Source organism: Micropterus dolomieu, linkage group LG13 (genome assembly GCF_021292245.1).
Source record: "Micropterus dolomieu isolate WLL.071019.BEF.003 ecotype Adirondacks linkage group LG13, ASM2129224v1, whole genome shotgun sequence".
Taxonomy (NCBI): domain Eukaryota; kingdom Metazoa; phylum Chordata; class Actinopteri; order Centrarchiformes; family Centrarchidae; genus Micropterus; species Micropterus dolomieu.
The window spans coordinates 6,722,275-6,748,563 of NC_060162.1; the positions used below are offsets into that span (position 1 = coordinate 6,722,275).

The 26,289-nt window shown below is 39.1% G+C and overlaps 1 protein-coding gene across 3 annotated transcripts in view; it reads left to right on the plus strand.

The window, feature by feature from the left end:
• tnpo1 (transportin 1) overlaps positions 1-25,367 on the plus strand; it is a 25,814-nt gene extending 447 nt beyond the window's left edge. The window contains exons 1-25 of one of the 3 annotated variants that reach the window (XM_046066601.1): positions 596-792; positions 2,186-2,311; positions 3,839-3,914; positions 4,555-4,704; positions 5,509-5,615; positions 10,249-10,382; positions 12,029-12,110; positions 12,292-12,414; positions 14,102-14,220; positions 14,557-14,617; positions 14,856-15,027; positions 15,272-15,424; positions 15,529-15,754; positions 15,962-16,133; positions 16,368-16,454; positions 16,600-16,707; positions 17,734-17,892; positions 17,983-18,070; positions 18,157-18,255; positions 18,390-18,485; positions 20,311-20,386; positions 21,366-21,465; positions 21,552-21,626; positions 21,959-22,098; positions 22,232-25,367. In XM_046066601.1, the coding sequence (XP_045922557.1) occupies positions 2,207-2,311; positions 3,839-3,914; positions 4,555-4,704; positions 5,509-5,615; positions 10,249-10,382; positions 12,029-12,110; positions 12,292-12,414; positions 14,102-14,220; positions 14,557-14,617; positions 14,856-15,027; positions 15,272-15,424; positions 15,529-15,754; positions 15,962-16,133; positions 16,368-16,454; positions 16,600-16,707; positions 17,734-17,892; positions 17,983-18,070; positions 18,157-18,255; positions 18,390-18,485; positions 20,311-20,386; positions 21,366-21,465; positions 21,552-21,626; positions 21,959-22,066 (2,676 nt within the window). In that variant the 5' untranslated portion in view covers positions 596-792; positions 2,186-2,206 and the 3' untranslated portion in view covers positions 22,067-22,098; positions 22,232-25,367. Of the gene's footprint in view, positions 1-595; positions 793-1,754; positions 2,031-2,185; positions 2,312-3,838; positions 3,915-4,554; positions 4,705-5,508; positions 5,616-10,248; positions 10,383-12,028; positions 12,111-12,291; positions 12,415-14,101; positions 14,221-14,556; positions 14,618-14,855; positions 15,028-15,271; positions 15,425-15,528; positions 15,755-15,961; positions 16,134-16,367; positions 16,455-16,599; positions 16,708-17,733; positions 17,893-17,982; positions 18,071-18,156; positions 18,256-18,389; positions 18,486-20,310; positions 20,387-21,365; positions 21,466-21,551; positions 21,627-21,958; positions 22,099-22,231 lie in introns of those variants that run through there. The other 2 variants (XM_046066600.1, XM_046066602.1) reach the window with 2 other exon arrangements.
• Positions 25,368-26,289: the final 922 nt, after the last annotated feature.

Here is a 26,289-nt window from a genome sequence, read left to right on the forward strand (position 1 = left end):
TTCTTCATCTGACGTTCAAGGCAGATCAGACGCAGTGCTGTCGTGTGCTGCCACCCAGCGGAAGAACATGTGAACACCACCTGCTCTTTATTTGAGTTGAAGATAAGTTAGATATATTTTACAGAAGTGTCACTTCTATCTAGCCATCCAGCTGACAAATCTTTGCTGACATTTGTCAACACTTACTGTATTTTCCCTGTAACTGCCACATTGTTTTGTTTTTCTTTTACACAATAATTCTTCTGTAACTTGCATCAGTTTATTCCATATTTATATATTTTAAATCTATAATGTCAACTGTATGTTTATGTCTGTGTCTGGCACCTAATCACCATAGTAAATTCCTCCTACCTGTAAAATACTAGCGGTACTTTGCGATTCTTATCCAATACACTTTTTGTTAAATTCGACGAATATTTACTCATGGGTAGGTAGCTCTCTGTTTTCTCGTGTGCTCTGAAAAAAAAAATCCGGTTTTCCTACACAGCCCCTGGGTCTGTACATTGAGCACAAACAAAGCTCCTCGGAGCGAGCAGCAGGTGGCGGTGGCGCGCTCGAGGCAGTGGGAGAGAGAATGTAAACAAACAGAGGTACATTGAAACATGCTGGACTTCTTACGGGACTTTAGCTGCGAAGATGACTGAGAAACAGCCACAGAGGGAAAGGTCTGAGGAATTGTGAGACAATGAAGACACGTGTTAACATCTGTGGGGGGTTTTAATGCTGGAAAAGTCTACGAGATTTGAATGGAATGAAAACCGATGCTGAGGTTGCTCTGTTTCTGCTGGACAGGTGAGTAAGTATTTTGCTTCAATACATATTTAAATATTGTCAGGCATGTTGTCACACCTTTTACAAACATGCCCTCTTATTGAGGCTAACTTGCTCTCGGACAGCAGACTCTGTGGATTCTGCTGTATTTCAGCAGAGTAGGACTGGTTATCATGGCAATGCGCGTTTCTGCAGAAAGTTTATCAACAAACTCTCTGCAGAATCGCATAGTATCCCTATAAAGCTATTTCTATTTCTGATTCTGATTCTATACTTGAATTTGAATAGAAGGGCTTTTAAAATTACAAATGTATACCAAATATCGAATATACTCACATTAAAACATTCAAGCATATACCCCCCATCCCTCCTTCCACCCTTCACCCCCCATCCACCACCATCACCATCGCAACCATTATTACTATTATTATTATTATTTGCTTTAAAAGCAGAGATCCTTAATATTTCCTATAAATATATTAAATGCTAAAATAAGAAATTCCCCATGCAACAGAAACAACAACAGTCAGGTGCTGGTAGGTTGCAGGATTTAGCAATGAAAAATCAAAAACAAGCCACCGCACACTGAAATATCCAAACATTATAACGTTGTTACATAGAATGTATAATATATAAATAATGTAGAATATATTTCTGTAATAATTTAATAATATAGTATGTAGAGAAATTTATAGTACTTTGTTTTCATAATTTACTACAAAACAAAGTATGTGTTGTTTAGAAAAATTAATTAAAACAAGTTGTAGTTCAATAAAAATAACGCAAGCAGCCGCTAGATGTCACTGTTTTACGTTTACTCGACTTCCAAACCAACCGTGTTGATCACAACAGTGACGTCACGAGGCCTTCAGACAAGCAGTGCTGCCTTCATGTGTTATCGGAAAAATGACTGACTTTCACTCTGCGTTCCAAAATCTTCCTATCTTTCATCATCTTTTCACAGCCACTGTCTCTGACTTATAGGGGGTTGGATGTGAAGGTGTTTAAGGGTAACAATAATAATAAAAACACCCATGTTACCCTTAGATCCGTCTAGCACTAGGACCACTCAGCTGTGTGTCAGCTGATGAGGCAGCCACATATATGCGACGCGAGTCTGTATGGCCCGCAGCTTTTCTCAGCTTGTTGCGAAAACGGATGTGCCTGCTTTAACAGGCCCATGTCTGAAAACCCAGACAGACGGTCACATTTGAACAGAAAGCCAGCTACACTCGAGTACGTCGGGGAAGTCAAAACAGGTAAACGCCTCTCTGTATGTAAAATTAGTTTATGTGTCCAGGTAATGCATCGTTAACGTGTGCTTGTATCTTAGGGTTAAGCATTTGTGAGTCGTTTGATGGCAAATACTCTGTGTTAGCCAGTGTTATTTCTTTATCTTCCTCCTCCTCCGCAGCCGCAGCAGCAGCAGAGCAAGATGGAGTGTGAGTGGAAGCCAGACGAGCAAGGACTTCAACAAATTTTACAGCTGCTGAAAGAGTCTCAGTCGCCAGATACGTCCACGCAGAGATCCGTCCAGCAAGTATCCTTTCCCCGGGCAGAAATGGATGATTAACATGTTTTTGTTACTTGTTAGTGCTTGGTGATGATGTCAGGTAGACTCAACAGGCTAGCGATAGCTAATAACGTTACTGGTCGAGGTGCTTATAAGCAGGTAACGTTACGCAGGTGCTGGCTGGTTAATAAGCTCAACATGCTTCTAGCAAAGCAGGCCGTGCCGTGCTGAATTAACTCATGTCCACACGTTTGTAACATTAGAAATGTGTGTGTGGTATACCAGTATAAAATAACACGTAGCTAACGTTACTCTACAAGCAAACGTCGCATGTAGACTTGATCCACCAGTTAATCGCCTCCCTACACGCCCTCTCTTTTTCTTTCTCTTTTCCCATCAGAAATAATTAACTTAACAGCCAATTCATGCACCACCCCTGTATGTCATACACAACCTGATTAATCATCTAACAACACTGGGCATAGTGCAGTTCCGGTTAGTCTGAAATGAACTCATAGCACTCATGTTACGCTTGAGAATTAGATAGATATAGTTTTAAGTGTGAAATGTCAGAAATGCCGTTTCCAGAGCAAACATATGGTTGTAATAGTGATCTCTTGACGATTCTATTCATGGTGATAGAAAAGTGGAAAAGTTTCTTCATACATCCAATTAGTACCTTCCTATTAGCATAAACCATTTACACCAAACCAATCAATCAAGCAAAACTTTATTAAGGACACACACCCGGTCCAAAAAAGATGTATATAAAAACATGCAAACAGAAGTAAAACAGATGGTCCACAATATTACATATTTAAATATAGGCTAAAACGCCAATGGTTAGGCTAAATACAAGAAAAGAACATAAGTCAACAAGAAATAAACATATGACTAGTTAAAATATATACACTAAGCTTATGCGCAAAGACCATGATACATAAGCATGAAATACATACTAATTATGATAAATGCATCAGCATCCAAAAACTCCCAATTCTTTTATGACAGGGCAATAAATAAATAAATAAAAAGGACTTGTTTATAAATCATCTTCTCTTTTATTAATTTTTTTTTTTTTTTTTTTTTACAGAAAACAAATATGTTAGATTACAATTTAAATAAAATAAATTATAATACAAGTAATTCTAACATTTAAAGTGCATTATAAATCTGTTCTGTAGCTTTTTCAAATCAAATCAAATGCAAATGTGGTGTAGTATTTTGTGCAAGTCATCGCATACTTTTGCATTACAGCGCAATTACTATCCACCACTCCATGCTGCTAGCCCTTATGCCTTTTATCTGGTTGCATGGTGATCCTAAATGATTTGCTTATATAACACTTCATATGCACTGCATCATTAACTCGTTGTCAGAGCCGCTGTTATAACCTTAAATACGCCATCTGGCTCTGTATGTACAGTATTTAGACACATCATGACATATTTATGCCCCCCTACAAAATACACGCACACACGCGCACACACACACACACACACACAAACGCATACATACAGTTAGCACCTTGTCTTCCTCAACCACTTTTCCCAGAGACTTGAGCAGCTGAACCAGTATCCAGACTTTAACAACTATTTGATATTTGTTTTGACAAAGTTGAAATCGGAAGGTAAGCTCTCTGTCTGTTTCAGTGTGGTGTTTTGTCGTATCTGCACTGTGTTCCTAGATCGTCTGATGGTACTGGACAGTGAATGTCAGACATGTCCCTTTTATGTAACTGCTCAGTGACAGGTCTGTTTGGCCATGACTCGGGTCACCCGATGGCATCTTTGCCACAGATGATGTGGCACTCAGAATATGGGTCACTCTAATTTTAAACCTAATTCCTGGCACCACTCAACTCTCAGCTTGACTGTCTGCACAGTAGACGACCGAAATGTTAAGTGGTGTTAAGACATGTTAGGATGCTGTTGCACTATTGCTCTTAGTTCAGCTGCAACAATAATAAATTCAGTTACCCATTTATAAGGAAAATATATTATGTAAATAATTAGTATTTCTTACAAATTATTATTGTTGCCATCCATCACTTCAGTATGTAGTTTGCATTTTCCCAGTTTAAAGCACTGTGCTGGGTTTAATGAAAAATAAACTTGAAGCCAATAAGATACTCTGAGCAACTAAAGACCAAGTTCCCATATTTTACAACAATAACAACAATTTGTTTTGACTCTACCCATGCCTTTGTGCTCAGCTAAAATGTTATTTTGCAAATCATCAACCTGTCTTTTCTCCACCACCCCCCAAAGATGAACCAACGCGCTCCCTGAGTGGGCTGATACTGAAGAACAACGTGAAAGCCCACTATCAGAACTTCCCTAATGGCGTGTCTGATTTCATCAAGAGCGAGTGCCTCCAAAACATTGGCGACTCATCTCCCCTCATCCGGGCCACTGTGGGTAAGTGGCATCCTCTCAGTCCACTGAATATGATGGCTTGCCTTTAGAACATAGGACTACATGAATTGAGTACTCAACATAAATCTGTTAATATCTACAAAAGAAAAAAAATATCCTCCCTAGTACTGTAGTGGAGGACTGTTTAAAAGCATTTTTTTGGGAATGTGCCTTGCATTATTTGTCCCATGTAGTTCTCTGATGGTGTTGATTTGCCTGTTACATTTCATATCATGGTATATGTAATTAAGGATGGAGTTTCCTAATGATTTCTATATTACATATAGTTGCAGTTTTTTGTGGGACAAGAATATGACGTTGTGCATTGTATGTATCATTCCTTATTAGAGCATGCGCCTCTAACGGTGCATGCAAATAGCCTTATTAACACGAAACACCAAAGACGTAGTCAGCTTTGAATGTCTCAGCTCTTAGTCAAATACTGTGCATTTACAGATAAATCACGGCTGTTGTCAATCTGCTCCCTATTAATCCCTGGTATTATGGCTGCATTCAGCTTTATTTGTGATTATCAATGCAGAAACATGCTGATATCTACACATGCATAACTTGTAGCCACACAGCCATTCAATCTATATTACAGCAATTTAAATACATTATATGGTGCACGAGCACATCTCTACAAATGGTTTATAAGCGAGTGCATTGTGATGTTGAAAGTCTGCAATTGCATGACTCTTGCTTAGGTTCTTGGTTTTGTTTTGGTCACTAACAAAAGCACTGTTTGGGCATTCTTAGTAGTTTTGTCAAACCAGTGTAACTAATAGTAACTCCTTTCCATAACAGGTATCCTTATCACCACCATCGCCTCCAAGGGAGAGCTACAAAACTGGCCAGAGCTTCTGCCTAAACTCTGCCTGCTGTTGGATTCTGAGGACTACAACACATGTGAGGTGAGGATGAACACGGGACATGTAGATTAGATCTTGTGACTGTGGGATCAGATGTTCTGCTCAGTAGTCTGGTCCTTCAGTATCTTTTAGACATTACACTGCACTAATGAATGATAGAAACAGTGTCCTTATACAAACATTAGTGCTTATCTATGGTATAGAAGACCGTAAAGGTCTTCTAACAAGTTTGCATGCACAGAGCAGGAAATATGAGGAAGAAATCTCTGGATTTGATAAATGTTACATCGTCTAAAAATACACAATTCTGTTATAACACCATAATGTTAATAAGAGGAAACATTGGAATAATATTTGTTTGCATAAATCAGAGATGGCCTTTGAAAATCTGAATAAAATATATTCTGACAAACTAACTCAAGATTTAAAATTGAAATAAATGCTTCTGCATTTAACAGATCAAGATTTGTCCACATTCAAATCCTAAAATTAAACGTGTTTGATATACTATGCAGCCTCCACGCCCCACCCCCAGACCAGCTTAATGGCCGAGCATTAGAACCAGACATGAAAGAGGGACTGACAAATCCAGTCTGTATATTGCAGTATGTTTTAGGGAAACTACTTGGCTTTATTTGGATATAATGGAAATATAATTTTTGTGTTATTTGGAGATGCAGAAAAGTTGTTTTATAAATATGATTTTAGTTCTTCTAAAATCGTGCACAATCAGCTCATCAGAAGGTGTGTGTGTTTTCATATGTTATAGCATTTTTGTGCTATAAGGAACCATGCCTGGGCACACAGCACTGCACGTCTGTTTTTTTGTTTATTTATTTATTGTGGAAAGAGAGGAAAGCTGGTTCAGCTATAAAGCAGCAGCTGGATAGCATCCTGCTGGCCAGATGAGCTAAAGGCAGTCTCACAGCTGGAGTGACAGCCACAACTACAGATTATTCAGCATGGAATCATTTATTCTCTTTCTGTCCTTGTTTTTCTTTTTTTTTTTACCAGAAAATCATTGTGACCCCATTTTCTGACTTGGCACACATCCTCATCAGAATAGCTTTTATAATGTGCACATCAGCAAAAAGAACATAGTGTTGTTCTGCCTGCAAGTTGTTTTTATCCTCTGTTGTAAATCATTATCCAATTCTTTGTATTTTAACAAATATCATTAACTCCTATAATTGCTCTACAGTACACCACTTATCTTTAGTTCTTGATTGTTTCAAGTAGAAGTGCTTGCTGTCATCAGTTTTTGATGATATCAGCCCTTCTGCAAATGGTTGACAAATGCTCCATTGCAGCGGCTGCTAAAATTACTTAGCTTGTAGTTAATGTTTGATCATCTGGTCTGTGTAGTGGTGCCGCACCCTGCTCATTAATATGCTGTCAGCTGCATGTGCCTGTGACATCAGCCGCTATAGGGAAGGTGGATGCATTACATCGGAGAACACGCATAAATTAAGTTGCATGTTAAACAACCACGCTAAATTCAGCTGTGTTGAATCCTGGCAGGATTACTCATCACATCCTTGGAGCAGGAATGTTCATATTAGAGTTATGACGGCGAAGTGGCTCTCCTTTTAAAACCACAACCCGCCTCTTTTTATAAAGCTCATTCAGAGGCTGAGATTTAGGTCAGCTATTTACTGCAGAGGATCTTGAAGTGTATGTGTGTACAAGGCTTAACAGTGAGCAGCGACCAAATGTAGCAATTACTCATAAGACTGACTATGATTTTGAAAAGCAGCTTGCAGGCTGGAAAGCTTCTTAGCATCTGATGTTAACGGTGGTTAAGTTGGTATTGGATGAAAAAAGTGTCTTCTAATCTTGTTGTAAAAGGTGCAAAAAATACATTTAAAAGCTTTAAGTAGTTTTGGCTAGTCATCTGCATGTTTCGGTCCAATGTCATGGTGGTGGGAAGTGAAGGGTATTTGCACAGCCATAGGTCTTTTCATGCTCTTTCTAAGTGTTTTTAATACATTTAGTAATAATAATAATAATAATACTTAGCACTCGAGTACACCTTACAGATTAAAACAGTTAAAATACATTTCAAGGAGGCAAATACAACAAAGAAAATAAAAACAAGACACAATTTAAAATAACAACAAAAATAAGATAGAATAGAGAAACAATTTAAAAAATAAAAGAAAGTAGTTTATCATGAAGCCAGTGGAAGTTGGAGTTATATGGGGTAGGCCTTTCGAAATAAGTGGGTTTTGAGCAAAGTTTTAAAGGAACCTGACAGTGTCACCAGTGTGGCTGTATACTTTTTAGTGTTTAACGTGTGAATACATGTTTGCCTCCAGTTTGACCAGTCTGCATGTCCTCTGTGTTGTGCATTTACAGTATCTCTATGCAAGATGATCCTCATCACTGTGTAACTGAATTAACCTCACTATGAGTGCACCACAGTCTCACGCTGAGCTAATGTCTGCTGATGTTGGGTGGAGAGAGGGTTGGATACATGGTATAATTGGGGTGTGTAGCTGTTAGCTTTCAGTAATGTGTTATCTTACATTGGGGTATTTCAGTGTGTTCTTTATATAAACCTTTTTTAAAATAGTTTCAAGCTATATAACAAATTACATGCATTTCTGTTATATCTTGGTAACATCAGGAGATGCAGGGGTATCATTGGTTCTGTCTTGTTTGTGGTTTAAGAGCAGCAGTTGTAGGAAGAGCCCTTTGAGCAACCACACTGTACCCCTCTCTACATGCTCTATAAACAGACATGAGCAGGTGTGTTGGATGTCAAGTGCAATGTTGGCTTTATATAGGTTTTGCCTGAAAGCAGTTTTACTTTTTTGATAAATGGCAGTTGGAAATTGGATGGGATGGTGATGGTCAAGTTGAGGACAAATGATCATATATGAAAACATATCATCTAGACATTATTCATATTTCCAGAGCAGCAGCCGGAAGGAGCTGTTTATTTGATTAAATACATATCTCTTTTTTTCCCCTGGCTGGCTTTCATCTGCATGACTTACATTCTTGTGTTTAATGACCTTCCATAGCAGGACTTGAAGGGAGGATTACACTTCAGACGCTTTAGCGTCACTGGAATGCTTGAAGGCCACTCCCATTTCTTTGCCCTTCTCTGTTGAGACATGGTCACACCGCAGTGGGAGCGGTCCTGTGTTCTGCTCCATACATTTTCCCATGGGACAAGTTTTAATGGAGCTACATATCAATGTATTAGTGTTTTCAGAGCCCAAAATGGATGCTACGTGATTCAGTCATTTATTCGACAAAACAAAGTATAACTATTATAGCATTCTGCTTTATATGAAGGACTGTATTTGTACTGACAGGAAAATTTAAGGCTGCTACATAACTTGATTTGTCCATAAAATGTCAGTGTATGTTCAGTATACAGAGAGATAAAATAGAGAAAAGCAGGAAATCATGTAAAATCATCAAATATGTTGGCATTTTTGCATTAAAAAAATGATTCAACAACGATCAAAATTGTTGCTGATTAATCGATCTGCTAATTAATGGTTAATTAACTAATCATTTCAGCTCAATTTCCACAATTATCCAAACAAAACTTTTTTTAACAGAAATTGCTCAATCAGCTAAATCTGGCTTCCTTTGTGTTCATGAGTGTTATGACGTAGCTGAATAGCACAAAATGTAATGCCTTTTTATTTCAAAACCTCACCACCAGTGATTCTTTGTGTCATGCATAGTATTTTTTTTTTTTTGTCACCCAAAGAAATAGTGTATTTTTTTATCCTGAAACTCCACAATGAAATCTCCTGTGCTGGCTCTGAAACTGATTTTACTTTGTTTTTCATTCAACACGACGCCGATCTGGAAATACTGTATTCCCCTCAGTTTCCCCCTGTCTCTGACCTTGACACAGTCTCAATCTTATCCTTCATTATCTATTTCATTCCTTTTATGCCTCCATATTTTTTGAGACCGTTCTGTATCTGCCATCTCAAAGGAATGCCGAAAGGGAACGGTTGCCATGGAAACACATTTCAGACAGCGTCTGTGTCAGTGCTGTTCTGTTCTCAGACTGCATTTTCGTGAGAGACACTGAAATCTGCAGCATATTGTGAACATGCATACTAACCATCAGCCAAGCACCGAGTATTAAGGGAGGTGAATGTGTGTGTGTGTGTGTGTGTGTGTGTGTGTGTGTGTGCACGCGCTTGTTTGAAGGTTATTAGAGCAGAAGTGGATGAATCCTATTGAAGATCATGGACTCACACTGTGCAAAAACTGGAACAAGATCCTCTGTATGATCTGTCCTTATGTAAACATATATGATATTATATTTGTTTGCTGCATAGCCAATAAAATATGAACCCATATCAACAGTATGTTGAGATTGTATTGCAAAAATTTAATAACACAAAAGTTAAACAGAAACCTAAATCCTTTCCCTCTCCACAGGCTCTTGTCTATAGCTGCAGTCTAACCTACCTTGAGGGTGGGTGTGGGGGTTGGGCAACAACAGAAATTCCTTTCAGGAATTGGTACCATCACAATTACTATTCTTAGACACAGTATCTCAGTAGTTTGGGCTATTACCTGCCTAACTGCCTGGTAGAATTAGAGAGACAGAGGTAAATGCTAAGATTTCATAACAGTGGAATTTTCTTCACGTTCTCTATTGTTTTTTCCTCTTTTTTTTTGTGTCTGTCAGGGAGCGTTTGGAGCCCTGCAGAAGATCTGTGAGGACTCTGCTGAGATCCTGGACAGTGACATGCTGGATCGTCCTCTGAACATCATGATCCCCAAGTTCTTGCAGTTTTTCAAGCACAGTAGTCCGAAGATTAGGTATGAAGTTTACTTCCTATACTTACCACTTAATTTGACTATAAAGTCAAACTGTCAATCCTGGCTGCATCAAACTTGTTTCTCTCCAACTAGGTTATTTAATTTCCAATGAGTCAATCTGTTGGAAGCTGTGGAAGATCTATGGCGTGCAAATGTTCATGAATTCCATTCAGTTCATTTACATATTGATGATAAATGGTCATTAGTTTATTGTACAGATTTTTTTTTTGCAGAATCTTATGGCCTGTTAAATCTTGAATGGTAACTACGGTATTTTTCAACATGGTTTTGTTTTTGTCTATAGTGTTTTTAATTGAAGATGCACCAGTTAAAAACACTAGGTCTGACCTGCTGATCCCTATTCTTTCTTTCTAAGAACTATAATTGACAGCATACACAAACAACAATTATTTATTTATTGGGATCCCTGTTAGCATTGGCTTTTCTGACTGAGGTCCATTCAACTGTATGTTCATTATAAAACCGTGACTATTAAATAACGCTTACATTTTCTCTTTACATTTTCTTTTTACAGGACCTTCTCTAACTCAGACACATCTCAAAATAAAACAGTTCTTCAGGTTAGGGTGCTGGACAGAGCTTTCTGTACAAATAAGATCTAACTGAAAATAAACTGCATTATAAAACAGCTCAGTCTACATTACACTGCCACATTACCGCATTTCTAGAAGCCTATGTTATTGCGCATCTCACCATTTCATTTCTACTTATCTCCACCTTATTTTAGTGTTTACTCACAAACTACAGTAATCTGCTCACCTTGCTTTTAACTTCAGACACACACCTACACCTGTCTCTCTCGCTCTCTGAATTTCCCTGTTCACCAGTCATGGCTGGTTAAGCTGGAAACCGACCAATTCCAGCCGATCGATCAGTGCATCTCTATTTTTAACCCTTTAAAACACCAAAGTCACACAATAACACAAACAAAACAAAACAACAACAATGTCATTGTGAGACAAACAAACTTACCAAGGCAGCGGTAGACTAGCAACTCCCGTGTTCTGTGAGGTAAATTGTCTTTATCAGTGGAGTCTGGTAGCATTGATAAGAGTGATATAGCGGCTGTTTTTGTTTAAACAAAAATCTTACTCTTTAAAACAATCTGAGCCTGTCAGTGGCAAAAACACTTTACTTGACGCGCTCTGATGGGGCGCACTTGCCCTGTTTTGCTGCTGCCAATGACAATGCGCCTGCTGAATAATGGACCAATTTCAAGAAATTATGTCCCAATTAGACACAAACATAACAAACATGGTCAAATAAGGTCCAGGTTGAAAAACACCAAAATTATAAAGTGGAAAAATAGGCCATTTAAACGTTACCTCTCCCTTCCCCTTTCTTATGATGTAGTGAATTTTGCTTATCTTAACTCATAAATTAATCATTGCTAGTGAGTATGTTTTATGCAGCAAACACACACATGCTGTACACTATACTTAGAAGACAGACAGATGGTCTATATAATTGTACAGTTGTAATCTCAGTCTGTAGTAATACAACAGGCCTTTTGACAGAACAAAAGAGTTCCTCATATTTGGAGGTTAAATGGAGAGAGGAGACGACAGGAGCTGCATTCATAATGTGCAACATGTGAGAAAAACATGTTTGTGTGGCTCTTGCAGGTCTCATGCCATTGCCTGTGTCAATCAGTTCATCATCAGCAGGACTCAGGCTCTTATGCTGCACATCGACCCTTTCATTGAGGCAAGTCTGACTGCACATGGTCATCGTTTCCTGTCTACGTGTACAGACGCACCACATTCATATTTTTTCTGGAACACACTTTTCATTTTACGTGCTATGTAATTATCATTATTACTGTTTGTAGTTGTTGTTGTCTGTGCAAAGAAGATATTTGACCCTCGTGTCTCTCTGTCCTCTGTAGAATCTGTTTGCACTGGCGACAGACGAGGAACCAGAAGTGAGGAAGAATGTGTGCAGAGCTCTAGTCATGCTACTGGAAGTTCGCCTGGACCGTCTCCTGCCACACATGCATAACATCATAGAAGTGAGTATAGCCTAAGACAGTAAGCCCGATTCGTGAAGCGAGTCGACGTTATCGTTATCTCACTGCATGAGAACATTGATGTGTGGTGTGAGAGCGTGTGGAAAAATGTCTGTTGTGACAGCTTTTCTCATGACAACAAATATCATCACGTTTTAATCTTGCGAGATCTCATGGCACAAGACTGACACAGCTCATTTCTCTGTGCAGTAGACCTCCATTGTTGTTCAGAAACTGAACAAGGACAATGTAGTTTAATTTGAGTCAACCCCTTAAACACGAAGGTGCAATAAATACTAAGGGTGTGACAAGATTAACAGGTGATGGTATTTCTAATCATGGAAAAAGCTGTCTCGCGAGACTCACACAATTGACACTTTTCCCACGCTCTCACACCACAAATCAATTTTCTCACGCAGTGGGAAAACAATTGTAGAACTGATAACGTCAACTAGCTTCACAAATCATCTCCAGCCAGCTGATGCAACACCGGTGGACGCTGTGATAGTAATCAAGTGAACCCCCTCTCATGCTGTGATTCGCAGCCAGATTGTGATCGAGTGCAAAAAACTGGTAGAGTTTTGCAGTATAAACATCTAAAAGCTGAGGCTCAAACTATCTCTGTTTGGGACTGTGAGCTACACTTTATCGGAGGTGCTGAAGTTAAACATGCATGGATTTGTGGTGAGATTTCTGCCTGATCAGAAGTGTTTTCAGTCAGATTCAGTCCCCCCCCTCCCTCGTCTCAACATAATATGCTGTCCCAAACACGTTCTGTGTCTGTCAGACGGTCTAAAAAGGATCCTTCCTAATCAGCAGAGCAATAATGTAATGAAACAGCAGAGTTTAGACCATGTAGACTTGAATTCTCACTGAATGATGATGTTCGTCTTGTAGGCTAATATTATGACTTTTTTCTTTATGTCAGAGAACACAGTGAATGTGTAGAAAGTTTGGAACATGAGTAGAAAACTTGCTGAAACAGGAGCTATTGAAGTCCATTTTTCCACAAGAATTTTGAGTTTATAACTGAAATAAAATTTATTCATTTATCAATGATGCGTGTGTTGACTCAGCAGGGATGATATTACATGAGAAAAGCTGATCTACAGGAGAAACATATCTGAAAGCAATACAGAATGCTTTAATGCATAATATTCTGTTTTTATATTTTGAATATATAAAGAAATAAAAACATTGCCACCATAAATTGATACGAAAGAGGTAGAAATTTGTGCAAAAAAATCACCAGATTGCATGAAATTAAGTGTTCAATGCTCAAACATTTCATATAATTCAGCATTGAAGATTTCCAAAGATCTGATCTTCTGAGCTAAGTGTCTTGTCACACCCCTAATAAATACTAGTCCCCAGCAAATACACAACTTACTCCTGTTTGAGTAAACATTGCTTAAAACTGCAGTACCCAGCCTGTCAGTAAGGCACAAATGGGCTCGGTCCAAGTATTTGGAGACAAATGCACTGTTGGTTGTGGTCTATTCATGGAATGTGTTGGTAATAATAACAATGGAATAATGCCGCTCTTATTCGTTAACGATACTAAGACAGAGGGTTGTACTTGTGTCTCAGTCAGGCTACAGATGTGGTTACTTTACATTTTTTAGAATGAGATATTTCGTTTTGCAAAGAAGAAGTATGTGAGATTTATCGTGTCTTTCATCCACCCCAGTACATGCTACAGAGGACTCAGGACCAAGATGAAAATGTTGCCTTGGAGGCCTGTGAGTTCTGGCTTACTCTGGCGGAGCAGCCAGTGTGTAAGGAAGTGCTTTGTGGACACCTCTCCCAGTAAGAACACACACACACGCACACGCACACGCACACGCACACGCACATGCACATGCACACGCACATGCAATACACAGACTGACACGCCAGTACAAATATTGAAAGCTCTTGATTCATACAGTAGTAAGTTAGAAAAGACCTTGGGATGATATCCTTCCTCCTCACCACAGGACGGCTGATTAAGAACCCTGGCCGTTGACCTATGCAGTAAATCTGTCACCACACTGACATGTTAAACTGAGCCCGAAGCAGGAATCACATGTGAGTGATTGCTTGTGGACTTCAACCTATCCTTGCCCTTTGTTCTCATAATGTTTCCTCTGGCTTCTTCTCCAGGCTCACTCCGGTTCTTGTCAACGGGATGAAGTACTCTGAGATTGACATTATCCTGCTCAAGGTCAGTTTATATAGCTTTAATATTTGTACCTGTAGGGATCAGGATGAATTGCCCCATGACTCAGGATGACACGCAGTTCAATTAAGTTGTTTGTGTGACTGTGGTGTACAAATATGTGTGAGTTTTATAAATCTTAACTTTCGTGGTGCTTGTGATTTTACTTTTGCTTTTTGTTTGTTTTAAAAAAAAAATGTATTTGCAACATCCTGTTTCTTTTATCCCGTATATTTGTCATCAGGGGGACATTGAGGAAGACGAGGCCATTCCGGACAACGAGCAAGACATCAGACCGCGCTTCCATCGCTCCCGCACAGTTGCCCAGCAGCATGAGGGCGATGGGATAGAGGACGACGAAGATGAAGATGATGAACTGGATGATGATGATGATACTATCTCTGATTGGAACCTGCGTGAGTTCAGTGCCTGTGTACATGGAGCTGTCTACAACTACCTTCAACAGTTGCCTCCTTGTCATAATAAACTGTCCCTTTTTCATTATCTCCTGTTAACTTCACTAAGAGCTAGGAACCATGCAGTGTATTGATTACTTGTCTTGTGTTTGTGTGTACTGTACCTGTTACGTCTGTATGATGTTTGTCCACACACTTCTTCTGTGTTTGTGTCTGCGTCTCCCTACTTTTCTCCAAACATTAGGTAAGTGTTCAGCTGCAGCGTTGGACGTGTTGGCCAACGTGTTCAGGGATGATCTGTTGCTGCACATTCTGCCCCTACTCAAAGAGCTGCTCTTCCACCCAGAGTGGGTAGTTAAAGAGTCTGGCATCCTAGTGCTGGGGGCTATAGCTGAAGGTAAGAAGGGAAAGGAAAAAGAATTGGGGACACAACATAGGGAGTAAGGTCTCCCCCAGAATATGGAATGTAATGAATGAAAAATGTCTCATCCTCGTCTCCAGGCTGTATGCAGGGCATGATCCCATACCTGCCTGAGCTCATTCCCCATCTTGTCCAGTGTTTGTCTGACAAGAAGGCCCTGGTGCGTTCCATCACCTGCTGGACACTGAGCCGCTATGCCCACTGGGTTGTCAGCCAGCCCCCAGATACTTACCTGAAGCCTCTAATGACGGAGCTGCTCAAACGTATTCTGGATAGCAACAAGCGTGTGCAGGAGGCTGCTTGCAGGTGAGCAAGAAGTCCTGATAAAGCCATGCCATTTTACCACACATTAAGAATCCTGTGCAGCATTGGGATTGGTGCTACCCACATATTTTTCCTTGGGGTGTTGAGATGCATCCATCTATTTTTTTGTGTTTCAGATAGGTTATAGTCACAGATTGCTTGCTGTATGAGGTTTTCTTCCCTCTCCCTTTTTTAATCTCTCCCAACCAGTGCCTTTGCCACTTTGGAGGAGGAGGCTTGTACAGAGTTGGTGCCCTACCTGGCATTCATCTTGGACACGCTGGTGTTTGCTTTCAGCAAGTACCAGCACAAAAATCTGCTCATTCTTTACGATGCCATAGGAACACTTGCAGACTCAGTGGGGCATCATCTCAATAAACCGGTATGGAGAACAAAAATGAGGACTCTGTTTCACTTCACATTTCCTTGTGAATATAAAATTTCCTCATTTCACTTTTGTAGTGCTAGTAGTGGTTAAGTGTACTTTCTTATGTTATAGACATCATGCCCAGAAGGTGAACAAGCATCAACAAATCTCTGTCTGTAATGATCATACTCACTGATAAGTTGCATACAATGTCTGTGTAAAGACTTCATTTAATCTGTTATTTATTAGGAATACATACAGATGTTGATGCCTCCACTTATCCAGAAATGGAACCAACTGAAAGATGAAGACAAAGATCTCTTCCCTTTATTAGAAGTGAGTTTCTGATGTGCAGTTGCTGCCTGCGCAAATATTTTAGTTGACAGTGAGTCAGTTTTGTTGTGTCAGTCCAAGTTCTATGATGATAACATTGTACAGACAGACCACTGACTGTATCTACCCCCCTGTCTGCCTTCCTCAGTGTCTGTCGTCCGTTGCTACTGCCTTGCAGAGTGGCTTCCTGCCCTACTGTGAACCTGTGTACCAACGCTGTGTCAACCTGGTCCAGAAGACTCTTGCTCAGGCCATGGTGAGTGTGTAGGACCCTTAAATGTGTACACGTACAAAAACACAAGCGCTCTCACTACATTTTTACATTTTCTTTAGATACAAAAGGTGCTTGTCTGAGCTGCTGGACCTTCCATACAGCCAGGCTAAACTAAAAGCTGCTCTCATCAATATGTTTGTATTAACAATTAATCACAGGCCACAGCTTTACTGTTTTGGGTCCAGTATCACATTCTCACCAACCTCAGTTCTATATGCTGCAGGCAGCTGTTTTCAGTTATAAAGTTCAAATACCCCTTTGACCCCTCTGTACACTACCTCCCCAGTACCAGATATTTCCATATTCCCTATTACCAGGAATTGTCGGAAACCAAAACAAAGCTAAAAGGGGATAATATATTGGCCTTACATTTGTCAGGTCAGCACAAAATAAATGCTGATGTTGTGTCTGGGTAAATTTTTTTTTTTGCTAACACATTCGCCATATCAGGTTTTATAAGGTCATAAGAGGTGAGTTTGACTTCATTCAGTGCTTGACAATGCTTACATAACATCATGCATGCTGCACTTAACATACGGCATGCTGGTTAGAAATTTTGTCTGACTGAAGGCGGCTGCAGTTATCAGAATCTGGTGACCTCCAGCTGCTTTTCTCCAGCTGCACCAAGTGGGAACCAACTTTTTGCCTGATTTCGCAGTCATTGTTCTAAGCTCACGCACTCTATGGGAATTTGAATGTGTCCTTCTTTCCGCCAGTGTTTTGTATACCCAAAAGTCAGCTGCAGTCATCTGGAGCTCACCTATTATGTCAGTGTTTTGTTAAGAGCTTGTTGCACTGGCCCCAAGTGGCCAAAAAATCATCTAATGCAGATTTAACGTACAGATGTACAGGTGAACTTTACCTTGTGGATGGGAAATGAATTTCAGTATGGACAGCTGACTTCATAACTACCTAACTTTACATCATAACTCAGGTTTTATAAGTAATTATAATTCATAGAGATATAATTCAACTCTTATAATCTTTTCTATCATCCTTCACTCTCAGCTCCATCAGTCACAGCCAGACCAGTATGAGGCTCCTGACAAAGACTTCATGATCGTGGCTTTGGATCTTCTCAGTGGACTGGCTGAGGGTTTGGGAGGCACCATTGAGCAGCTGGTTGCTCGTAGCAATATCCTCACTCTAATGTACCAGTGCATGCAGGTGAAGAGCTGTCAAACATGCCACTTATCTGATAAACTGATAAAAGTCACTTGCATTATTCACCTTTTGTTGTTCTCTCCAACTGTTCAGGACAAAATGCCAGAGGTGCGTCAGAGTTCTTTTGCTCTGCTTGGGGATCTAACCAAGGCTTGTTTCCAACACGTCAAACCATGCATCGGTATGTTCTGTGCCATTAGCTCAAAAAGCCTGTTTAGCAATAAGTTGTTAGACAGTTGCTAAGTTGACTTGCTTTCCTTCTTCCAGCTGATTTTATGCCCATACTGGGTACTAATTTAAACCCGGAATTAATATCAGTGTGCAACAATGCAACATGGGCAATTGGAGAGATATCTATACAAATGGGTGAGTGCCTCACTTTCCACAAATGTTTATTATGTCACCATTTACACTGTATATTTTGTTATCAAATTACAGTCACTAGAATCAACACTCAACAGATTTCTTTCCATCTTCTCTTATTGTTCCTACTCCCTCAGGGCCTGAAATGCAGCCGTACATTGCCATGGTGCTGCACCAGCTGGTGGAGATCATTAACAGGCCAAATACCCCAAAGACTCTACTGGAGAACACAGGTACCACTCGGTGGCAGTGCTGAGCCAGCCAGCCAGCTCGCCACACACAGGGAGGTGCTCACACACTCAGGTCCACTCAGCCAGGATCATCACACTCATTAGGGGTGCCTGTCCTATACTTTAATCTCTGTTCAAAAATCCTTCACAAGCCATGAGCCTTACAGGTTTCGCTGGTTTCATAAAGCATGCTAAATATTTCAGCTATTGATTTGCATTCTTGGGCGAGCCCTGGTGTAAAATTCTTGACAGCCATTATTCGAGTGAGCCGTGTAAGCACCCAGTCTTGGAATTTACTAATGTGGACTGACTGTGCACCATCAGATGAAGTAGAATACTGAAGAAAAAAATGCAAAGCACAGGCAGTGTGTGAGATAGATAGGTGAGCTCACAGTCTCACATAGTTAACTGTTACTGTAAGACTTGAGAAAGACACTCAAACGATAACTACTCATAAATGATTGAAAGAACACCTAAACTGACTAAATGTAGGGCCCTTAGCCTAGAGCATTTTTTAAAGGTTACACAGTGCTCTTGGTTTAAATTGAATTGGAAATAATCATTGGATGAGTCAAAGAGACCATCTCAAAAATATGTTCTGACTAAGTGTGATGTGTAACCTGCCTAAATTAAAGAAGATCTAGGGACTCTGTAGATGTGGTCCTGTTTGTTTGCTGTCAGTTTATTTGTTGCTTTTATTTACTGTTCTTTAAATGTGGATGCATATCTGCCAATAGATGTTAAATGTTGTTAAGAATGGCCAATGTTTGATGCAGGATACATGAAATTTTTTACTGCGTCATGCCAGTCGAGTTTCATTAGAATGAAAGAGTGAACCTTTTCACCATTTTTTTTGTATGTTTTCACTGTACTAATTGAAAACACAACAGAAAGCTAATTAACAAAATCAGATGTCCATGTTTGGCCATGTATAAATCTCACGTCTGTCGTAGAGATTTCCAAGAGAACCAGTTTATCTCTGGAACTAAATTTAAATTAGACTGCCATGTAATACCACCGCCAGTTAAAGGTGGGAGTGGCAGTAAATTCTTGAACAGTGCATGGCAGCACTTTCCAATCTTTGATCAGCTTATCCTGCACTGAACTTTATTCTAATGAGCATACCATCTGCTTTCTGCATGTGTCATTGGACTGTTCATAAATGCCTGTTTGTTAATGAGAATGTTGCATAGTTTTGTGTCTCTTAAACTTAGGTCCTCCCTCCTCTCTGCCTCATAAGAACCTGCTGTGCTGGATACTAGTCTCCCTCCATGTAGTTGGCTTGGAGTAATCTGTCATTTCTTTTCAAAAGAACAAAAAAAAACATTTATTTTTTTCTTATGGAAAATTAACATTTGTGAGTTTAAGGGAGAAATCTCTGAAAGCCCAAGTGAACTTCTCTTGTTTAGGCCAGTCACATACACATGCTGCACCTTAGCTAGCCTGTGTCTTTACACTGCGATCTAAATCAAGCTAATGAATTTCAATCACTTCCACAATAGATTTGAATAGCTGTTCGATCCATATGATTTCTGAAAGCAGATGCCATTGTTTGCCTTTTTCTATGAATGTCCTGTCAAAGTTGTCAATGTGTTCTCCCTTAAACGTGTTGTATGTTTTTTTTAAGAGTGTCATATTTTACATTCCCCATGACTGAAGGGGCAGTAATAATCAACGCTAGTGAAATCTTCTACTTATTATCATACACAGATTCTGTTGATTTATGTCTCTGAGTTGTTTGTTTTTTCTTTATTTTTCTCCTCCCCTCCTCATTGCTCATGTCTTGGTTGGCGTTTGGTGGTGTGTAACCGTGATTGCGTTACCTTAGCAATAACAATTGGTCGTCTTGGTTACGTTTGTCCTCAAGAGGTGGCACCCATGCTACAGCAGTTTATAAGACCCTGGTGTGTATTATTCAATCTTTTATTTAATTCATCTTCTCTCTGCTTTCTTCCTATCTTCTTGTCTGTCTCCTGTTGCTCCCTTTTCTCCCCTGTTGCTCTCCTCACTCCTCACTTTCCTTCTCAAAAGAAGTCTTTTCAGTTGTTGTTGTTGTTGTTGTTGTTGTTTTTTTTTTCTTCTTATCAGTTTGTAATCATTGCCAACCATGTGACTAACCCTGTCCTCTTTTAGGTCCTACTTGTGATTTTGGTTTTTGCCTCAGTAGCACCTTCATGTATTATACATTAATTTTTTTAATTTCTAGTTTTTTGTCATTGTTAATTGTCGCTAACCTAAAAGATGCATGGGATCAGATTTGTCACATGCCTGCTGGTTCAACAACAGAGAAGGGATGCAGTCTTTACTGCAAAAAAAGAGCTTTCCTAAATCCCTTTCTCATTTAGTAGTCACCCAGCTGCATGTGCCTGTCCCAAAATGACCCCAAAACTTCTCTAGTCAATCTTTCAAAAAGTAATGTTATTTTCAAGGTGCTATAGATGAGGTTTTCTGAACACACTGCTCATAGACAAAAGTGAAGTTATAAGAGCTCAAAGTAGTGTTGTTAAAAGTAAAAATGTTTTTGTTTTATTTTAATCTGTTTTGTGTGCATGCTTGACTTGATGTGGTTATCTCTCAGGTCATGATAGACAGAATTATCTCCTCACATGGATGTATACATAGTACCCTCCATGTGTTTATTGATAAGGACGACTAGTATTGATGATGATAAGAAAACGCCAACATTACATTTATATTAAGGATCGAAAAAGCTTATATTTGTGTATTTCTCACAAATCCAATATCAGTGTATTGATTCATATAGGTATTCAAAGTGTCAGTTATTAGTAGATTTATAGAAGATTCTAAAATTGTTACTTGAGAACCCTTTGTTTTTTGTTTTTTTTTATGTCTGATGTTAAATTTGGTCGTCCCTGTTGTCAGGTGCACCTCTCTACGAAATATAAGAGACAATGAGGAAAAAGACTCTGCGTTCAGAGGAATTTGCACTATGATCAGTGTAAATCCGGGAGGTGTAGTGCAGGTGAGGTCCAGCAATTCGATGGCAGCGTGGTCATTATGTTGTCTCTCCAAGTTGAAATGTTGCATCATCTCTCTTCTCTGGAACAGGATTTTATATTCTTCTGTGACGCAGTGGCCTCCTGGGTAAATCCAAAGGAGGATCTCAGAGACATGTTCGGCAAGGTAAAAGCTGAAAATTGGGTGTTTAACACAAATTGCTAAAATGTACTGTATTACATCACAATTCAAATGTGGCTGAACTCATTGAATAAATGACCTCAAAATAAAATTAATGTTTAAACTTGAACTATGACCTCCATGATTTGAGAAGAATATTCACTTGTGCATTTATGTTTATTCACTCACTCAGTCACCCTGTCTGCCCCCCAGTGGCCACATGGAGGAATGGCATTGTCTATAGTTGACACTGATAATAACCCTGTCATGCACAAGGTCTATTTTGAAAGCCAGCACTCCGTTATAACTTGGTATGAATTTCTGGTGTTTCATTTCAGATCCTTCACGGGTTTAAGAACCAGGTGGGAGAGGACAACTGGAGGCGCTTCTCAGATCAGTTCCCCATGCCACTGAAGGAACGGCTGGCAAGCTTTTACGGGGTGTAACTGTTACCACAGCAGTGTGCCTCATTACAGGGGTCAGTTTCCTCTCCATGAGTAGCTATTGAAGAAAATAAAGTTAAAAACATGCTGATTTCAATATTTAATATAAAAGATATGTTCTTGTAGGATTGTGTTGCATTCTAATGAGGCATATCTTTCTTTGCACAGGTCATTCACTATGGGAGACAATATAGGGAACCTCTTTTACCCAGGGAACATGTTACCCTTTACTAGGGGGGAAGGGTCTGCCTGCTGAGGGGAGGGAAGGGGTTGTTGACCCCTCCCCAACCTGACAGACGGGGTGGGAGGGAGGTGGTAGCTGCAGTACTCACTGCCCCCATGCACAGGCAAGGGGGGAAGGGACCGGCTGAACAACTTTATCATGGGAGGAAAATTCATCTAATCACATCTCAATCAGAAATAATGAAATTTTATCACCTTTTTCTCTAAACATTTTGTTTTCTGTTACCTGAATTACAGAAAAGAAATGTAAGCAAAAATGGAGAAAACTTTGCAAAATTCTGTAAAGCATTTGCTCTTTAGTTTTGGTTGGATGAGGAGTTTGCACATATTGAAAGGTTTGTGCAGAAAATGGTCTTCACTCCACCAGTAGAGTACAAGACTGCCCTTATAAAATGGAGTGAAGTTGAAGGTTCATCAAGAGATCTCTTCTTTAAATACAAGGATAGCTTAAAACTAAGGTATAGCAGCTGATGCTAAGAATGCATCATATTGGATTTAACTCTGGAGAATTTAATTTTATAATGCGGCATATCACCAAGAATAAGTTATCTCCTATATAGTTATCAGAATTTTGTTTATTTCAATGTTCCTATCGTTTAGCAGGGCAAGCGCTGTTAATTATGTCGCTGGAGAGCACAAGACTTTCTTTTAAGAGCAGCTTTTCTGGGAATAGGTAGCATGCTTGTATCATTGTGAAAAGCTGTGGAACATTAGTGATGTGTGTTGCGTTTGACAGCCGTCATTGCCCTGTGATAAGGTTCTTCTTTGACCTTGTAATTTATCTATTTACAGTACTTTTGTTTCCTCTACCAGAGAATTACAGCAATCAGCTGTAATGTAGCATGACTGGGTTTACACACCGAAATTTAGGACGTGTCAAATCTTGGCTGTGATGTAAAGTTGGAGTGCATCTCCCAGTTTGGTCTTGTAGTGTGAATGTGACATGAACATTCATCAGCAAGCATAACAAAGCTTTAGATGCTTACAGTCCTTTATATTGTCTGAGCCTCATGAAGGAAAAGTGAAGGAGAAGCGCGTAGGAGACACCGTGGTGACACAAATCCTGTCTTAGTGATTTTTGTGACATTGGCTGTCAGAACCATGCAGTCCATTGGATGAATGTTAAATGTTTATTTCTCAGTGTACTGAAGTAAAAAATTTTTCCCTGGGTGTTTGGCTTCTTGTGCTAAAAGCATGATCTTAAGGATGACTGTATAGTGTTTTGGGTGGTTGTGTTTTGTGGGGTACTTGGATGCTTTCATCTCTTGCATGTTGGTGGCCCCTCACACCCCAACATATAGTGGGAAGGGGATTACGGGAGGGAGGGGAGGTTCAAATAAAGGATTAAAAAGTACATAGTAACCATTTATGTATTGCAACACTGGGACTTTTATAACTTCACATTTTCTTGCTGGAGTGTTCTCCCCCAAACATTTACCCCATAGCTGGATGTATAGTTTTTAAATACTGTGAAACTACAACAATGTTATTGTCTCTGGTTGTTTTCCTCTGTTATATTTTATAAAGTGTGTAAGTGTTTAAGTTACAGATGGCCTGAATGTATTCCATGATGGGTTGGAGAGATGGGAAGATTTTTGTTTTTTACTGTTTGGTTTTTTTAAGCCCTGCCAGTCATTTTTCCTCTGCTGGCCAGAGTAATAACTGCAGTATTTTAACCCTTTGTGACGACGCACATGACATGCACTTAAATTTTAAATTGCAAGTGCTTGAAGTTAATGATGTAGCCAAACCCTTCAGAATATGACCATAGTGTTAACGAAGATCCTTAAGTATTGCTGCTAAAATGTATTAACCTAATGCAATAAGTAGTAGCAATAAGTTATTTGATTGTGAAAGCAGTTTAGTGTCTTATAAAGATGTTCACAATATAAAATATGACACTCATCTCTTAGATTTAACATTAATGAGGTAAACGGTGGTCGATACAGAATATAATGCATCATGGAATACAGAGGCAAAGGCTTGTATGTGCCACATCATTTTGTGTTTTGAAGTGATTTTGTCTGTCACATTCCAGCTGTTTGGCATGCAAAAAATGGAGTAATCACGGCTTGATGGAGTGTGTGTGTGTGTGTGTGTGTGTGTGTGTGTACACAGTCCTGTTATTCTTTCATTGAAAGAGTGTAGGTCTATAAAACACACGTGAAACAATCCCCACCATTACTGTGCTGTATTTCTGACTTGACTGCTGCTATACATTGTAGTTGTGTTTCACTACTTGAATATGTGTTTTCTATGTGTTAACCTCAGGTTGTCTGTGTTCAGTGTTATTTGTTATCATTTCCCCAATGTGTATGCCTTTATCCATCTCAACAACTAAAGATTAGTAAAACTCTCACCCTTCATATTAAAAATGGATAACCATGGGTGTTAATTGACGTGATGTTATGTGTGCAACACTGCTAGCTGTCAAATGTGATTACAATTGCAAGGCAGGGGGGAGAATAAAATGGATCTTGCACATACATAATGTACTTTTTGTCAAAAGTGATATCAGACTACGGTAGGAAATGCCTTGAGAGCAAAGACTAAGGTTTTGTTGGTGTTTTGCTATTGATACACAGTACACGGTATCTAAAGAAACAGGTAACAACAACTAATTTACAAGCAAAGAAATAGGTTGATAACTTACAATGTTATATACGTTTGACTTTCTATAAAGCTTTATTGAAAATTTGTATTTTATAAAGCACCCATCAATAATAAGGAATGTCTAGTCAAAGAACTATATTCTCATTTAGCCTTCAAACTTGATTAGACGATCTGCCTTCATCTTTTTTGCTAGTAAAAGCAAAAACATCATTTTGATAGACATGGTTTGGGTTTTTTTTTTTTTTTCTTTTTTTTTTTTCTTTTTTTTAATAAGCTGCTGAATTTAAAAAAATAATAATACTTTGGGGCCACCAAATATTTTGGATCATGCAAAGAGTCTATATTGTACTGTAGTAATTTTGTAATATTTGTAAGATGATATAGTGGATGTGACTGGTTACCATTGCTTGAATCTGTACATTGTTCCAATAAATTGTTTACACTATTATGGGCCTTTGTCTTGCTCAGATTTTGTAGTTTTTACTGCAGCTACCCTAATATTAATGGAGATGTTTACCACGTCTCCAAAGTCTTCCTGTCTCTTAGGCCTCTCCTATTGTTTATCAGGTTAGACAGTGGCTGAGGCTCAGGTCACCTGGGTTAATCAGGTTTAGATTTTAGTGTGGCATTCAACTTTGCATACATATCACGTTTCACAATGTGGGTGTGTGATTTAATCAGATGTCCCATGATAGGTTTTTAAAAGCTTGTAGCAAGATTATTTACACAACCGAAAAAAATGGACTTAACTTACTAGGTTGATGTTAAATTTGAAGGCTTAACTCTGAGGTGGTGACAAATATTGTGACCATTGCAGGAAGAACTTGAGACAACCCATTCCTCTCCCACATGAAATATTTTTTATAAAAAACAAGATAGGAAGGTAGTTGTATTTATTTCTTGAGTTAATTGGTATTATCAATAATATAAACGACAATAGTACTGTACTTTACTGTAATTAAACAGATCTACATAAATTCACATAGATGACACATGTCAGTAAAAAATATTCTCAATATGCGTGATGAACTAAAGCTGTAAAAATAATTAATGCAATACGCACCTGCAGAAAAGCAGCAGAATTTTAGATTATTAATGAGAGGAGTTTTTCCAAGTTGTGTTCGCAGCTTGTTTTGAATATAATAGTCTATTATATGATTTAATTTAGTATAAAGGGTGCTGTGTATATTGCTGTAGTCTGTCGTGTGTTTGTTTCATTTTGTTTTCATTTTCATATAATTTCTCGTCTAATTCACTGTTAACCTTCCTATCTGCCGCTGCTACATTTTGAGTCTACGAGAATACAGGAGTTTACGCGGAGCACATGAAGGCAGCATTTTTACCTAGCGACGGCCAGTCGTTTGCTCCGG